The sequence below is a fragment of the Xenopus laevis genome, chromosome 8L (assembly GCF_017654675.1).
Source record: "Xenopus laevis strain J_2021 chromosome 8L, Xenopus_laevis_v10.1, whole genome shotgun sequence".
Taxonomy (NCBI): Eukaryota; Metazoa; Chordata; class Amphibia; order Anura; family Pipidae; genus Xenopus; species Xenopus laevis.
Genome location: NC_054385.1, coordinates 126,156,322 through 126,173,832, shown reverse-complemented (window position 1 = coordinate 126,173,832; position 17,511 = coordinate 126,156,322). Strand labels below are relative to the sequence as shown.

General features: G+C 39.3%; 1 protein-coding gene across 3 annotated transcripts in view; it reads right to left on the bottom strand.

The window, feature by feature from the left end:
- Positions 1–13,520, bottom strand: part of LOC121397211 (myelin-oligodendrocyte glycoprotein-like) — a 41,396-nt gene extending 27,876 nt beyond the window's left edge. For all 3 annotated transcript variants that reach the window (XM_041573590.1, XM_041573591.1, XM_041573592.1), the window contains exons 1-3: positions 13,457–13,520; positions 1,899–1,993; positions 479–823 (exon numbers count right to left, since the gene is read on the bottom strand). In XM_041573590.1, coding sequence (XP_041429524.1) covers positions 479–823; positions 1,899–1,959 — 406 coding nt within the window. In that variant the 5' untranslated portion in view covers positions 1,960–1,993; positions 13,457–13,520. The remainder of the gene's footprint in view (positions 1–478; positions 824–1,898; positions 1,994–13,456) is intronic.
- Positions 13,521–17,511: the final 3,991 nt, after the last annotated feature.

The following is a 17,511-nucleotide window of genomic DNA, read 5'->3' as shown; positions in this document are numbered from 1 at the left end:
TCTTTTTCTTCTGACTCTTTGCAGCTTTCAAATGGGCGTCGGTGACCCCTTCTAAAAAGCAAATGCTCTAAAAGGCTACACATTGCTACTTTTTATTACTCACCTTTCTATTCAGGCCTCTTCTATTCATATTCCAGTCTCTTATTCAAATCAATGCATGATTGCTAGGGTAATTGGGATCCTAGCTACCAGATTGCTTAAAATGCAAATTGAATAAAAAGCCTAATAACTCAAAAACCTTAAATAATAAAACATGAAAACCAATTGCAAATTGTCTCCGAATATTACTGTCTACATCATACTAAAAGTTATCTAAAAGGTGAACCACCCCTTTAACTGAAGGGTGGCCAAAACTTTTTTTTCTATTCAAGGTTGCTCTGCTGGACAATCTTGTTTAGATGGATGCAGATAATACTTTACTTATGACAAATGTTGGCACTTCATACATACACTTTGATAATAATAAATGCCTACTTACCATTAACATTTAGCTGTACTTTTGCTCTTCCATGATGGTTACTGGACTCAACATAACAATGATATTCTCCAGAATCCTGAGCTGTGACGTTACGGATCAACAACGGGAAAACTCCTCTAGTGATGTTCTCTTTTAGCAGTTCTGTTCTGTTAGTAAACTCCGGCTTCTGAGCTGTGTAATCGTCTTTTCTGTTTTCATAAAGATGAACATAAGGCTGGTATTGTATTTTAAACCAACGAATTTCCATGTTCTCTCCACTCATCTCAGGGCTCAGAATACAAGGTAACATTACATCTGAACCAAGTGTCACAGACACGGAGTCTGTTGAGAAGACTTTAAACCTGACTGGAAAAGGTAAAAGCAGTTCATTAACTTACAAATAATAAACAAATTTTTATATTTTACGGAAGCTAAAAAAAAAAACAGAAAACAAAGATTAGGTATGTATGAAATCCATAATGTTAAGATTTGGCCGAAAACCAAAATCTTCCACAAATATGCTAACCAAATCTGAAAATTAATTTGCATCTGAAGATTTGTGTACATGAAAAAAATTACAGTTGTCCAAGTTATAGAATAGCGTAACTTTAAGGGTTTGGATTTGGTTGGTTGAAAACCTAGAATTTGGCAGAATCTTGCTGAATTACCTACAAAAGATCATTTAAGGAGAACTAAACCCCCCAATAAGAAAAGCCCCATCTACTGCCCCATGGGTACAAAGCAGCTTATTTAGCATCAGGCCCGGATTTGCGGCAAGGCCGCATAGGCCCGGGCCTAGGGCGGCAAAAAAATAGGGTCGGCATGCCGCCCAGCCGCATTATGTGCGTCCCCATTCAATTACAGCAGCTGCACCGGCGTTTTTTCGCCGGCGCGCTGGGAAGGGGAGGTGAGGTGGGCGCTAGGACCGCACGGCCACCTGGTCGGACCGCGCGGCCTAGGGGCGGCCGTCAATGAAATCCGGTGCTGTTTAGCATGATTAACTACAGTAGTGTTTCTGAAGCAAGTCAGTTTTACCAGTGCAGGGCAACAATAAATTATGCTTACATGTATATAAAATCATTTATTTTAGTGTTACTATTAGCTTGATATTCAATTTACAGTTATAGATTCATGATGCACCAACATTCTGGGGCAGATTCATTATGTGGTATAAAAAAAACAGCGGAATAATTCGCCACACATAGCGGTCTAAAAAATGGCGTGATTTTTTTTATGCCCTTTCCACCAGAAAGAACTTACTTACAAAGGTCTGAAGCAGTGTAAAATAATGGCGGCAAATCTGGGGTTCACATGGTGCAATATATTACATACCTTGCTAAGTTCGCCATTTATTTTATACAGCTTTTTATACTGTTTTTCTGGTGAATTTTGTTTTACACAGCATAATAAATAGGCCCCTCTGTCAATAAAAATCACTTACATGAAAGACTTTCTTTATACAGTAACCAGAGAATGAGGAAGGTGATCAAAATGTTGCTCATGATGAATGCAAAAATTCCAAGCAACCCCCCTTACCTGCAACAAAAATGAAAATTAATTTATAAGTACCAATATTAACTAATCTATAAATAAATGTAAATATGACACTGGATGGATTTTTATTCATTGCATTTCATAGCCCTGAGATAGGAAAGCCCTATAAGAAATGTTATTAAAAAAAAAAGCATGAAGGGGTGATCAAATGCTACACGGAAAGAACATGGCATTTCGAGCTCCGCTAGCCAAACCCCATGCAGAGCCATAAGAGCCTTAAAAACCATCTTTGGGGTTCTAACTTTGGTGTAAAACATCACCCCCGCAGTAGAATACACACCCTGCTACAATCATCAACCAGCCGCTTCCCAGAGGCCGCACATAAATTTAACTTTGTTTGCAGTCACGTACCCCTCAAGAGACAGCACTTACTGGTCAATTCACAGGAAGCAGTGCACCCTACCAAGGTTTCACATTGTAACCTTGCCACACTCTTGAATACCATCTGCTTCAGTGGAAACACACACTTTACGGACAACAAACCCTCTCCATGTTCTGATCACCTCCCTTTGATGGGGGATATATAACCTCCAAATAGTGTTTGGCTGTAGCTTGGATGACCTGCCTCTTGCCTGCTTTCCTGTGTTTGAAGAAAACCTTTCCTTACTGGATCTATTGTGTCTCCATTGTTGTCCTGTTTTGTATGATGGCCCCTATATATGAGAAAAATACTTCTATTGATGTTTTCTATCTTGGAGCAGACTCCTAAACTTGTCATTTGATTTCTTCTCCACAAGTAGGTCTAATTCCAACAACTTCTCTCCTTCAAAAGGAATATTGAGCAGACAAAATTTTTGGAGGCAATAACTGCTGTCCAGGGTTTTAGCCATAATGCTCTACATGCCAATTTAGTGCAGGCAGTGGTTCGGCAATAATGACAATATAGGTAAGTCCATTAGGAGATACTCCCTAGAAGTTCCCTTCTTCAAGCCTCTTTGTAATTGATTGATCCATACTTTAAAGGGGTTGTTCACCTTCATATAACATTCAAAAATGTAACAGTTCATGTAAAAATAACAGGCTTTGCCATATAAATGTTTAACAAAAAATGTGCAGTTGTATTTTACACTCAAATGACTCTGCACTCTGCACTTTATCTTTCCAAACACAACTCTGCCTGTGTCACATACATTACATTTTAGCAGTATTTGCTGAAGTAAGAGGATTTATTTTATTAACTACTCTATAATCATGATGTAAAAACCAGGCAGCCCTGGGATTTATTATTAACCTTCAACTCTTGTGTACCTGTGTCAATGAAGAAAAATATATATAGATAAGTTTGATTAGAGAATTGGAAAGGACTTTGCAGTGGGATTTTTCACTTTTCACATTAGTTAGTTAGCCAAAAATGTAATGTATAAAGGCTGGAGTGATTTGATGTATAACAAGTCAGTCTATACACTACTTCCTGCTTTTCAGCTCTCTTGGTTTACACTGACTGGTTACCGTGGTTACCAGGCAGTAACCAATCAGAGACTTGAGGTGGGGCCACATGGGTCATTTCTGTTGCTTTTGAATCTGAGCTGAATGCTGAAGATCTTCCATTCAGGAAAACACTACAGTGCGGCTAACGGAGGAGAAAAATACAGAGACAATGATGCATTTTGTGTGGGGAATATGTGCCCAATTTAATGACATGGTAAAGGTTTATAGGGTTTACATGTCCATTAATGTATATGCTTATTTGCATAGTAAAAATGTGTTAGATTTGGGATATGCTGGGTCTTTTTTGAGACTCTCAAGTAATGCACATAATATAGCAGCCAATGCAAGGGAGAAATTAACCAATGTCCTTTGAATTTATGTGACTGTTTACAAGTGCACAAGCAACCAATGAATTACAAGGGGAGGGCAGTATCAATGTCCAATAAGAACCAAGTAAGGGCAAAGCCTGAGAGTGATGATGTAATCATATAGGAAGTGCAGGTTTAAAACATGTCACTCCCATCCTTCAGAAAACTGATCAGAGAAACAGGAGAAAGACAGATTTAATGGTATATAAATAAGCTTTTACAATGACCTTTTTACTTTTTTTGATGGCAAACCGGTTTTCTAACACAAAGAGCATTTTTAGTGGTTTCATAAGGTTTGAAGCAGCATCCCAATTCTTAGAATCCATGGCATCAAAGGGGAATAAAGTTCCCAGCCTCTTTGAAGAGGAAAACGTCCTGTCTAGCACAGACCATTGGCTCTTTATTCTTTCAGATATAGCATCATCTAACGGAAAGCAAGGTTTCTTTTTGTTGACGCCAGCAAACAGCTTACCAGACATCTTGGGAGGTTCTCCAAAATCCTCTATCCCCATGTTGTCTGACAGCCAATAGGAATGTCTCTATTTCCTCAATAGAGAAAAAATCCTTTGTATCCAGTAATTCTCCATCCTCTGATTGAAATTAAATCTTTCTTTTAGAGGGACCCTCATCTGCAGAGGAATCTGAAGAATCGTCCTCAAGGACATATTCTGTTAAGAAGGATTCCATAGGATTTGTGGATTGTTTGAAGGAGTCAAATGTTTCCTGCATAACTCCTTTTATCCAGGAGACAAAATCTTTCATAGAAGGAACAGGTCATTTTAGCTTTTCAGCACAGCCTTTCATTCTCCAAAGGAACAAACATTCCATCACAACCTGCACAATGTACAGGCTGTTGTTTCTTTAAATCTTTTAAAGTCTCAAGAAGTGGCAATCACAAATACATTTTCGTGACAAAAACAACGCTACGGCCGAAGTGACAGCCAAATTATGACGTGGAAAAATGACACCCGCGTTGAATGCTGTGTATCTGCGTCATACACACCGCATCCATGTCATACTCTCTGCATACCAGGATGTAGCCGATTGCACACTCCCTACTGCTCCTCACCTACAGTATGCCCCACTTCCTCCTAAGCTTCCAGAAAGCTTGTGTTGGGGGAAACAGAGGGTGGAGCGACACCCTGAAAGGGCTGATGCACTTCACTCATATAATCAGGGTTTATGACAAAGTCATGTTGCCTCACCCCAAAGAGCCAAGCAGGGCCGCCTTAGGCCGATTGGGCGCAATTGAGCCCCGCGACAATGGGGGCCCCGCACCCCGGCTGGAACCCAGTATGCCCCCGTTTATTTTTAAAATTGTCCGGCCCGAGCGACATCGCTGACGCAAAGTTGTGCGCCGACGCAACGTTGCCAGCGCAATGTCGCTGACGTGGGACTGTTGCCGCACCACCCCTTCCCGCCCGCTGTGCCAAATGCACCCCTGTCTGCGCAAAGACTGCAGTCTGCAGGAACAGCTCCGACTCCGAGTCGCTCAACAGGTGTCAGAATCGGCTCCTGGAGCTGATTTTGAGCTTCCTCCAATCTAATTTAGTACGTTTTGTTTTTAATTGTATACCTTTCCTTTCTTCATCTGCCTAGTTCCAGACTGCAAGTTATCTGGTTGTTGGGTTCACTGCCCCCAGCAACTAAAAAATAACCAGACTGACTGTGAGGGCTCTGTATTTCCCTAATTGTTAAGCCTTGCTTTCATATTATCTCCTCTCTTTTATTCTGACTTTTAAACTAGTGCCAGGCAATTTTTTTTATCTGGCACAAACTGCAGAGCACAGTCAGAAGTGCTTCATGCTTCCTCTTGTGGCCCTTAGTGCACGTCTGCCTTCCCCACAAGAGATATTCACTCCATTATATGGAGTATTTATTCTATGCTTAAATATGTCCCTGTGTAGTAAAAGGGGTGGTTCACCTTCAAGTTAACTTTTAGTATGTTATTAAATAGCCATTTCTAAGCAACTTTTCAATTGGTCTTAATGTTTTCTTTTTTTTCAAAGATTTTTTTTTATCATTTGCCTTCTTCTGACTTCTGACTTTTCAGCTTTCAAATGAGGGTCACTGACCCCATCTAAAGGCTGTATTATTATTGCTATTTTTTTTACTCATCATATTCATATTACAGTCTCTTATGTCATCTCATGGTTGCTAGGGTAATTTGGACCCTAGCAACCAGATTGCTGAATCAGCTGAATAAAAAGCTAAATAAGTCAAAAATCACAAATAACAGAAAATAAAAACCAATTGCAAATTCTCTCAGAATATTACTCTCTACAGTATACTAAAAGTTCATTTAAAGGTGAACAACCCCTTCATTTTAGACATTATAGACAATATGAAAACTTTACAGCAATTGAATGTTACATCTGCCCCTTTAATGTACCATAAGCAAAGCTTAACTGTCTAAGGGCCCTTACATACAAGCTTTTACTCCACCACATGGCAATGCATGAGTTAATGGAGCCCATCCATCACTTTGTTGCCTGTACCCATGTCACCATACCAGACACATGAGATGGAGCATGTTTTTGGCACCCCCATTGATTTATGACTATCCTTCTCCTTTAATTGTTGCTTTATAATGTCACTAGTGGGACCTGACTTATTGAAACTAGAAACCTATATCAGAAAAATAAAGTACCATTGCTTTAAGTTATAAGGATATTAGGTGTCCCTTTACTTCTATGAACTGTGTAAATGCACTTGATCATCATGGATCTGCTCAGTGGCTTATGTTTTACAATAAGTGTACGTTATTCCCAATATAAGTGGTGCATAGTGGTGTTATGGCTATAACTCAATTCATTTGTAGAGAATAATAATAGTTATAAAAGTAATATATACTGTATACCACATGATTCAGAAGTTATTTTGCAGCTCCATAGCATATATGTTGCCTTGTGGTGTTTACATGGCTTTCCGTAACTTGCAATATGCTTTTCTTTTACAGTAAATTGTATTTTGTTTTCTAGTCAGTTACAACACAGCATTCCAATCCCAGCATTGCCATCCTTGTTTGCAACTGTCAGGGTCAAAAGGTTCCCAGTACAGCACCTTCGTGTGTATTAGCGGTACAATTAATGCAATACATACACAGTATTAGTGGTAATGATTGTAAGTTACAAATTCTCACTTACAAATCTGTCATATATAAGAGGTGGCTGATCAGTTCTGACTCTGGCATCAGCCTCCTTACCTGTTCCCAAAACCTTCAAGTTGGTCCAGATGCAGGCATACACAGCGGATTTCAGCTCTAAAATGCAAAGTACAGGTATGGGACCAGTTATACAGAATGCTCGGGACCTGGGATTTTCCGGATAATGGATCTTTTTGTAATTTGGATCTTTATATCTTAGGTCCACTAAAAAATCATGTAAACATTAAATAAACCCAAATAGGCTGGTTTTGCTTCCAATAAGGATTAATTATATCTTAGTTTGGATCAAGTACAAGCTACTGTTTTATTATTACAGACAAAAATAATCCAACCAATTTGGTGTTGCCAGTAATCAGTATTGAGCAGTTACATGCATTCAAATTAGCAAAATTACAAGGGTACCCAAATTTTTGCACAGCCAGTGTTTCACATTTGATTTAATTTCATACAACTGAATACTGCTTCACTAAAACTCTTTGTTCAGAAAACACCCCAGTACTCAGATGTTCCTGGGAAATGAAAGACATACCACCGTTATCTTTTTTGTTGAAACTGGAGTAAATTATTATGCAGGCTTAGAGGGGTTCCCAAACTTTTTCATATGACTGTAAGTATGTATTATTTGATGTCTTAAGTTAAAGGACAAGGAAAGGCAAAAAAATAAAATCCCATTTTTACTTTCCTTAATGAAAAAGAAACCTATCTCCAATATACTTTAATTAAAAAATGTGTACCATTTTTATAATAAACCAGACTGTATGCAGTAAAATTCTCCCTTCATTTATTGCTGTGGATAGGAATTGTCAGACATTCCCTAACTGCTAAGCAGGGGAACAATCATACTTATGAACAGCAGGGGGAGCCCCCGCCTTACTTACCAGCCATGCAGAACTCAAGCAGCTTTGTTTATGATGATCCCTAAGCAGCCCAGACCACACTGAGCATGTGCAAGGTCAGGGTCAGGCAAAGATGTATAACAAAGTTACAAGATGACAGCCCCCTGTGGCCAACTTTGAAAGCATAAATCATTTGTTTGATTAGGCTTGTGGTGCAGTAAGTTCATGTTTATGTTTAGTATATAAAATACAGCATTTCTAGCCTTATTCTATTTTAGACTTTCCTTGTCCTTTAAAATATGCATTATGCTCACTGTTGTTTTTCATGCAGTTTATTGTTGATACCTTTCTAATTTTAAAAGTAAACTGTCATCTGAATAAGTGTTCACATTGACAGAAAACAATGAGAAATATTGAGCAGTTTGGGGAAAATTTTAATACAGAGGATTTCAAATATCCAGAATGATTTGGACCTGTGGTTTTCCAGATATCGGATCTTTCTGTAATTTAGATCATCATACATTAAGTCTACTAGGAAATGTTACTGGCTCTTTACATTTGGGGGGCCCCACCAAAGTTGCTCCAATTGGGCCCCACAGTTGGTAAGACCGGCCCTGGAGCCAAGACAGCAGTTTGATGCTCTGGAGACTGGTTATAACTTCTCTTTTTTCTCTAGGCTCCAGCCTAGTTAGGAAAAAACACTGTGCTTGCGGGCTGCTAGGAGTTTATAGGGGGCAGCCATTCAAGCACAGGATACACAGTAGATAACAGATAAGTACTACTATAGTTTATATAAACAAGCTGCTGTGTAGCCATGGGGGCAGCCATTCAAGCACAGGATACACAGTAGATAACAGATTAGTACTACTATAGTTTATATAAACAAGCTGCTGTGTAGCCATGGGGGCAGCCATTCAAGCACAGGATACACAGTAGATAACAGATAAGTACTACTATAGTTTATATAAACAAGCTGCTGTGTAGCCATGGGGGCAGCCATTCAAGCACAGGATACAGAGTAGATAACAGATAAGTACTACTATAGTTTATATAAATAAGCTGCTGTGTAGCCATGGGGGCAGCCATTCAAGCACAGGATACACAGTAGATAACAGATAAGTACTACTATAGTTTATATAAACAAGCTGCTGTGTAGCCGTGGGGGCAGCCATTCAAGCACAGGATACACAGTAGATAACAGATAGGTACTACTATAGTTTATATAAACAAGCTCCTGTGGCACATAGGGAGCATAGGGCAGGCAGAGTATGGCACAAACAGGGAGTATAGGGCAGGCAGAGCATGGAACACCCAAGGAGCATATGGCAGGCAGAACATGACACACACAAGGAGCATACGACAGGCAGAGTATGGCACACACATAAAGCCTAAGACAGACAGAGTATGGCACACACAAGGAGCATAGGGCAGGCAGTGTATGGCACATAGGGATTATAGGACAGAGTATGGCACACACAGGTAGTATAGGGCAGGCAGAGCATACAAAGTCAAAAGTAAAGTGCCACACTCAAACAACTCACTGTTTGAAGCCTCGGGTGCATGCTGTACTCCTCTCTGCACAGGTTCTCAGTACATTTTGGACTATTCCAGCCATTTATCAAGCCAAATAAATTGTGTAACAAACGTGCTTATAAAGGTGATTACCAGGTGCTTGATGGGAGGGTTTACCAATTAGTCACCACTTCCCAATTAAGAGACTCAATTCCCAGTAGTCTCTGTAAAATGTCCGTGAAAATTTGTGCAAAATTATCTCTCAAACAGCTCAATATATTGATAATTAAATAATTCATCCATTGTGTTAAAAATCATTTTAAAAAGTTTAAAAATTTAAGAAAAATACATTTCGATTGTGAGAATTTTGTGAAACACAATGTGATACTGTAACATTATAATCCATAGTAGTGAGTTTTAAAATTTCTTGTGATTCACATATCTGTCACTGGAGTTCTGGATGTCTACGTTTGTAAGACACCAGTAATTCCCAGAATATAAGCAGTATATTTCTAAAATATAAAAAGAATACATGAGTATGAGCAATTCAAACATCTGCTTTTATGACTATATCTCTCAAATTTCTACCCCGTTGATATGCCATTAGGGGAACTTCTCTAAATGCCGGGATTTGTGGAGCACACGTCTGTAAAATGTGCCAGTGTTTTGTAATTATTTTATGTATATGATTACTGCCCACATTAAATTTGCTAACAAAAGCCAATCTCTGTGTCTCTTTTTTCTTTTTCTGTTCCATTAATTTATTCTTGGGCATATCTTTCACTTCCTGCATACAGGTATTAAGGAGTGCTTCAGGGTAACCCCTCTGTAAAAATCTATTTTTCATCTCCCCCATTGTCATATTACTTGTTGTTCATTTGAGGTTATACGTTTTACTCTCATAAATTGTGTTTTAGGTAGATTATTTCTCAATGGGGTTGGGTGGAAACTAGAGTATTGCAACAAACTAATGTTTGTTAAATGTTGTCCCGAGAGAAAATTATTTCCTTTTTCAGGATAGTTTCTTCCAGCAGTTACAAGGAACTGCAATGGGGAGTAATGTGGCCCCTACATATGCGAACTTGTATATGGATTTTTTTGAACATATGCATGTATACACTAATCTGAATTTTATACAATATTGTCAACTGTACCAGAGATATATCGACGATATTATTATGATATGGACAGGTACAATAGAGAGTTTAATGGAGTTTTGTGGGCAGCTGAATTCAGCTGTACCCACTATAAAATTCACAATGACACATGATCCTGTGAGAATTAATTTTCTCGATGTAACAATTCAAAGAGAAAATGGTTCCCTCAAAACTGATTTATATAAAAAAGAGACGGATTGCAGTAGTTTGTTGCAATACTCTAGTTTCCACCCAACCCCATTGAGAAATAATCTACCTAAAACACAATTTATGAGAGTAAAACGTATAACCTCAGATGAACATAAAAGTAATATGAGAATGGGGGAGATGAAAAATAGATTTTTACAGAGGGGTTACCCTGAAGCACTCCTTAATACCTGTATGCAGCAAGTGAAAGATATGCCCAAGAATAAACTAATGGAACAGAAAAAGAAAAAAGAGACACAGAGATTGGCTTTTGTTAGCAAATTTAATGTGCCCAGTAATCATATACGTAAAATAATTACAAAACACTGGCACATTTTACAGACGTGTGCTCCACAAGTCCCGGCATTTAGAGAAGTTCCCCTAATGGCATATCAACGGGGTAGAAATTTGAGAGATATAGTCATAAAAGCAGATGTGGGACCATCAAAGAAAGGAACACAGAGGTTTTTAGGAACTCCCAAAATGGGAACATTCCCATGCCTGAATTGTGCCAATTGTAACAATATCACAAAAGGAACAACTTTCGCACATCCACATATGGGAAAGGTGATTAAAGTTAACAACTTTTATACGTGTGATTCTACATATGTTATATATTTAATTAAGTGCCCATGTGGATTGGCATATGTGGGAGAAACGACACAAAACGTCAAAGACCAAATTAAACAACATAAGTCTAACATTAGATGCCACTATACACATTTGCCAATACCGGCACATTTTGTGGAAGCCAGACACACAGTAAGTCAATTAAGATACAAAGTGATTGATAGTGTGGGCCCTTTGAGACGTGGGGGAAATAGAGATGTCTATGGAATAGACAATGTTTCAACTATTAAGCATCTTTTTACTATACTCGAATTGCTCGTACTGATGTATTCTTTTTATATTTTAGAAATATACTGCTCCTATCCTGGGAATTACTGGTGTCCTGACAAACGTAGACATCCAGAACTCCAGTGACAGAGCAAATATTTGAGTCACAAGACATTTTAAAACTCACTACTATGGATTATAATGTTACAGTATAACATTGTGTTTCACAAAATTCTCACATCAAAATGTATTTTTCTTAAATTTTTAAATGATTTTTAACACAATGGATGAATTATTTAATTATCAATATATTGAGCTGTTTGAGAGATAATTTTGCACAAATTTTCACTGACATTTTACAGAGACTGCTGGGAATTGAGTCTCTTGATTGGGAGGTGGTGACTAATTAGTAAACCCTCCCATCAAGCACCTGGTAATCACCTTTATAAGCACGTTTGTTACACAATTTGTTTGGCTTGATAAAGGGCTGGAATAGTCCGAAACGTTGCCGTTGTTGCACGAATAAAAAGTTTTTTGATCAAATATCGGAGTGCTGCTGCAATTGTTTTACCCATGGGCAGGCAGAGTATGGCACCTCCAAGGAGCATATATGGCGAGCAGAGTATGACACACACAGGGAGCATAGGGCAGGCAGAACAGAGCAGGAGACAGGGAAACCAGGACCACTCTAAGATGTACTACATACAGTGCTGGTGCCCCATTAGCATTTTGTACGAAGTGTGAACAGATGAACAATGTGGGTGTAAACAGTACAGGTTTTTAGGGTGTGAACAATAGAGGTGTTACAATGTGAACAATACAGGGGATTACAGCCTGAATTTGAGGTGTAAACAATGGAGGGGGCAGTTAATGTCTGTAGTGATACCTTTAAAAGTTTTCACATGGTAAGCAGACACAGCAGGCAGACTTTCATGTGGGGGGGCACAGAAGGGGGGTTGCAGGCTGCCAGTTGGACAGTCCTGTACTAGAATAATAAAAAGTCAGTCTTTATTTAAATTGTTTGTAGCTTTTTTCAGTGATTTTGTTCTGCAGCTCTCTTGTTTTAACTTTACACTGGTATATGGTTGTTAGGGTTTAATTAACCTAACAAACAATCCAGTTGACAGGAAGATAGAATGAGAGGGTTCTTTAAGCAGAAAAGTAAGTTTAGCAATAAAATTGAAGCCTAGTTTTTTTGTGGTTGTCGGGGAAAGTGACCCGCCAATAGAACGAACAAGAGCACACACACAAAAACGCTATTCCTGGGTGCAGGTTATACAATGGATACTTAAAATAACAAAATCAGACCTTAAGGGCAGAAAGATTTTGTTTTTCCCCAGTCAGATTATTTTGAGTTTTTTTTTGTTTGTTTTTAAAAATTGGTCAAATTGGGCAGCTGCTAGCCCCACTAAAAGTCCACTATATGGTCTGTATCACAAGGGTTAGAACCAGGGAGTCCCCCCCCAGAATGCCCCCATTCTGGCTCATATACAATATAATAATATGTAATATAATAATATATAATATAAGACTTCTCCTTTTACTGACACAAAGCAAAGTAGCAGACTGAGACCAACACTGAAAAGAAACCAGTAGAATGAAGGATCAGTACCATTAACAGCACAACTGCAGGAAATGTTATGAGTCAGAGAGAAGCTGCAGAAAGTTTGGTAACATTTCCAGTTCTACTGCATCTTCCCCTGGACTCACTATATGTCACTATATCAGCACCTCACATGCACATAATCTATAGCTAAATAGGACTAAACGTATATATATACATCTGAGTACTGACCCACATACACCACAATCACCAATGTTACAATTTCATTCTAAACTTCCTGTGACATGTGAGTTTGCAAATACTAAGAGCTGGTTATGAGGAGAATAGCCGGAAGTGAGGAATGTTACAAAGAAGACATTATAAGTGTGAATATATCAACTGCCAGCGGTACCTGTATCAGCAGTGTCTCTTCCCAGCCGAGTCACTTGTGAAACTGACACCAGAATGTACTTCTCTCCCACAGACAAGCCACTCCTACCCCTTGTTACCTCAGCAATGATGGCCCGCCCCCAGTTGCTCCTACAGTCAATAAGACCGGCCGAGAGATCATTTGTTTTTTACTGGAAAAAGCGACATAAACTTCTGTAGTTGTTAAAGGGACAGTATTGTGTTACACGGATCTCTGTACAGATATGGGACCTGTTATCCACAACGTTATAATGCACATAATTATGAATTATTTGGTTCGCCTAGAAAATATAAAATATAAACATGAAATAAACCCAATAGATTTGGATTATTTGATTATAATGGAATCTATGGGAGACGGCCTTTCCGTAATTCAGAGCTTTCTGGATAACTCGTTTCCCACCTTCACTATCCACCTTAACTTAACCCTTTCCCTGCCAGCCGTTTTGTCCTAGATGCGAACATCTACTGCCAAGCAGTTTTTAGACATTTTGCACTCTTTCACTTTAAGGGCCTTTCCTGGGGCGGTCTTTTAGTTTACCCAGGAAAACAATATATTGTTTTTTTCAGGACAACCTGAACTTTCAAAATATGCAAGAATTTAGGTGTAATTCTACTTCTGTAAAAAAATATATAGGCTTCTAAGTGTCTAATAAAATGAAAAAAATCATGTTTCACAAAGAACAATCACATATATCAGAAACATCATTTATTTTATGTACGAGAACACAGCCGATTTGGAAAGGTCTATGTCTCCTGAATGCAGCAATACCAAATATATATCGTTTTATGGAGATTTCTCACTTGTATAGATCAAAATCTACAAGCAGTACACAACCAAATTTCCAAAGCTCCGCTCTCCAAACAGCATACTTCTGATTTCAAGGCTAAACATTCCACTAACAGTAGGTTTACCCTAGAAAACTACCCATTATTAGAAAGAACAGATTCTGGTGAATCAAAAATGGGTAAATATATCATTGGACTCAAAACTACCAAGTTGCAATTGTTTCCTCTACCCAGTGCACCCCGGTGCACTGGGTAGAGGATCTAAGAATACTGTGTTCAAATGATAAGGACAGCAAACAGCCCGAGATGGAAATAGTGTGCGAACTACAGATGTGGGACTTCTCTTCTCATACCGGCTGTTACATCAGCGCGCAAAATCTATCCGCCCTCCACCCAGTGCACCGCGTGATGTATCAAGGCCCGGCGAGCAGACTGTCTTCGGCGCTAAGAGACGTGCTAGTTCCGTGCGCATCTTCTCTGCGCCAACACTCGCCTGTCAGGAGGAGAGCCCTTCCGACTCCAGGACAGGGGCCTGTGTTTGGCCTCAGCTGCTGCCACAGTCTTGCCGGCTGGATCGGAAAGCCCCAGGAGGAGGAGGACATAACAGTTCCGCAGCGGCAGCCGCAAGTCACCGAAACAGTGTGACACTGTGAGAAAGAGAATGAATATGCATTTATACTTCATTATATAATAATAAAGAAACTATATAAATGATGACCAAGTTACAGTACTTAGCAAATCAGTTACTAAAGCACACGTGGTTCACAGACGCCAGAGAGATATAGCGGAGAGGAGGGGGAAGCTCCACCCCCTTTGTGACATCATCGAGCTTATATTCTGACAGGAAGCAGGAGTCTGGCTGCCACAGTCGGATGCAGAACTGGGTTTATGAAGTGAAAGAAAGCTTTAAGGAGAAAACAGTCAGCATGACATATAGGTAACTTTAAATGAAGAATCATTTTTTTAAAAGAAGTTTTTTTGGTGTCAGCTTCCCTTTAAGTTCCTAGGTCTGTGCTTAGCTGGCAACCATAACAGTTGGGAAATGGTTAAGTTAGAAAGGGTACTATTCTCAATGTCCAGCCATCGTTTACAACCATGGGGACTATGCATTGTCACCGCAGTCTCTAAGAGGGAAGCCCTATAGTATTGCAGCAGGTTGGGCAAACCCACCCCGCCATTGCTCGAGGGTTGTTGCAAAACTTTGGCTGAGATACGGGGTCTCCTGCCCCCCCATACAAATGAATTCAACTGCGCCTGTAATGATGTTAGGAACCTCCGGGGAAGTTGTATTTGAATGGTTCTGAAATAGTACAGTATTCTGTTTAAAACATTCATTTTAGTAGCTATAATCCTACCCACCCAAGATGTATAGAGGGTTTTCCATCTCTGATAATCAGCCAGTAATGTTTGCTGTAAAGGGACAAAATTCAACTTGAAAAAGTGGTCAGGATCCTTGGGAAGTTTTATACCCAAATATGTAAGAGAGTTAGGCTTCCAGTCAAAGAGAAAGTTGCCATGCAGGCATGCTAATTGCCGGTCGGGGATGTTAATGGCCAGCGCCTGTGTTTTGCTCGAGTTAATTTTATACCAAGATGCTTTGTAAAAGGCATCTAATTCCTTCAGTGAGTTAGGGATAGCTATGTGTGAGTTTGACAGGGACAAAATTATGTCGTCAGCGAAAAGGCTTATCACTTGAGGGCCTATATTCATGGGGATGCCGGAAATGTCCTGATTCAGCCTAATTTTGCACGCCAAGGGTTCCTCAAGAAGTGCAAAAATCAATGGGGAGATGGGGCACCCCTGCCTAGTGCCATTGCTGATGGGGAAGGCGTCAGACAGGATCCCGAATGCGCAAACTCTAGCAGTAGGGGAGGTGTATAACATTGAAATTGCTTTAAGGAATGTAGGACCTAAATTTAACTTGCGTAATGTGGTGGCCATATAGCCCCAATGAATCCTGTCAAACGCCTTCTCCGCATCCAAAGACAGCAAGACTGATGGTATATTATTTTGCTTGATAATGTATAATAGATTGTGAAGTTTCCTGGTATTGTCCGCTGCTTGACGGCCCTGTATGAAACCCACCTGATCTGTGCTAATGAGGGAGGGTAATATGTTGTTAAGACGTAGTGCTAGTATCTTGGAATAGAGTTTTAAGTCGGAGTTGAGCAACGAAATAGGCCTATAATTTTGGCAGAAATCCGACGACTTGCCAGGTTTAGGTATCGTTGAAATGTGTGCCTGTAAGAATTCAGGGTTAATTTGTCCTGTATCAATTATATTCCTGAAAAGCGTCACTAAATGAGGGGCAAGTAGATCTTTGTATGATCTGTAATAGGCGTTCGTGAAGCCATCCGGCCCTGGTGCATTTCCCATTTGTAGGATCTTAATCGCTTGGAAAACTTCCGAGATGGAAATTGGGGCATTAAGCTCCTCCTTTTGTTCTAGCATGATTGGACCTTTTAAAGTGAGTTTCCTGATAAAATATCACATCTGCTTTAGCTTTGTAAGCTTCATTCAGGGCCAAATTTCGTTTCTGTGGGGTGTTATGCAAATGAATTTTCACGCTAGCCAACTAAGCTGCAGAAAAGAGAGCCCCAACTGTGCGTTATGTGCCGTAAGACCCCCAAACTGTAAAAAGACCCCCAGAAAACTATTTATTTTTGGAAAGCACATACTCTGGCGAATCAAACTAAGTAAAATAAATCTTTCTATACCAAAGCAGCAAACAGCAAAACTATACTAAAGATACATAAGGAACAATAATGCAGGGATAAAATTGCAATAAAACCACAAAAATAGCGTAAATCAATGAAATAACAAAATAATTGATCCGACAGCGTAATTAGTGGCCGAAATCGATTATCCAATAGTCACGCTGTCAAAATAACATGTTTTTAGGCAAAACAAACGGTACAATGAATAAGTAAAAAAAAACAAACACCTGTTTGTGAGTTTTTGTGTATACATATTTGTGCACTAATAAAAGCTGTCTGAGTGTGCAAATACATGTAATTAAGTTTAAATAAGTGTACAAAAGGGACCAAGTGTGCTAAAATAAAAAATAAATAAATAAAAAAAAATCCAATCTTTACTAAAATGTTTGTGTAAGTGTATAAATGTACTGTGAGTATGTGTAAGTGCAGGTAAGTGTGTAAAAAAACATTTTTGTAGCAGGAGGATCGCTTGAACCGAAGGAGGACTCCAAGGCAGCGTGTCAGCAGAGTTACTGCGCAGCACGAAGTGAGT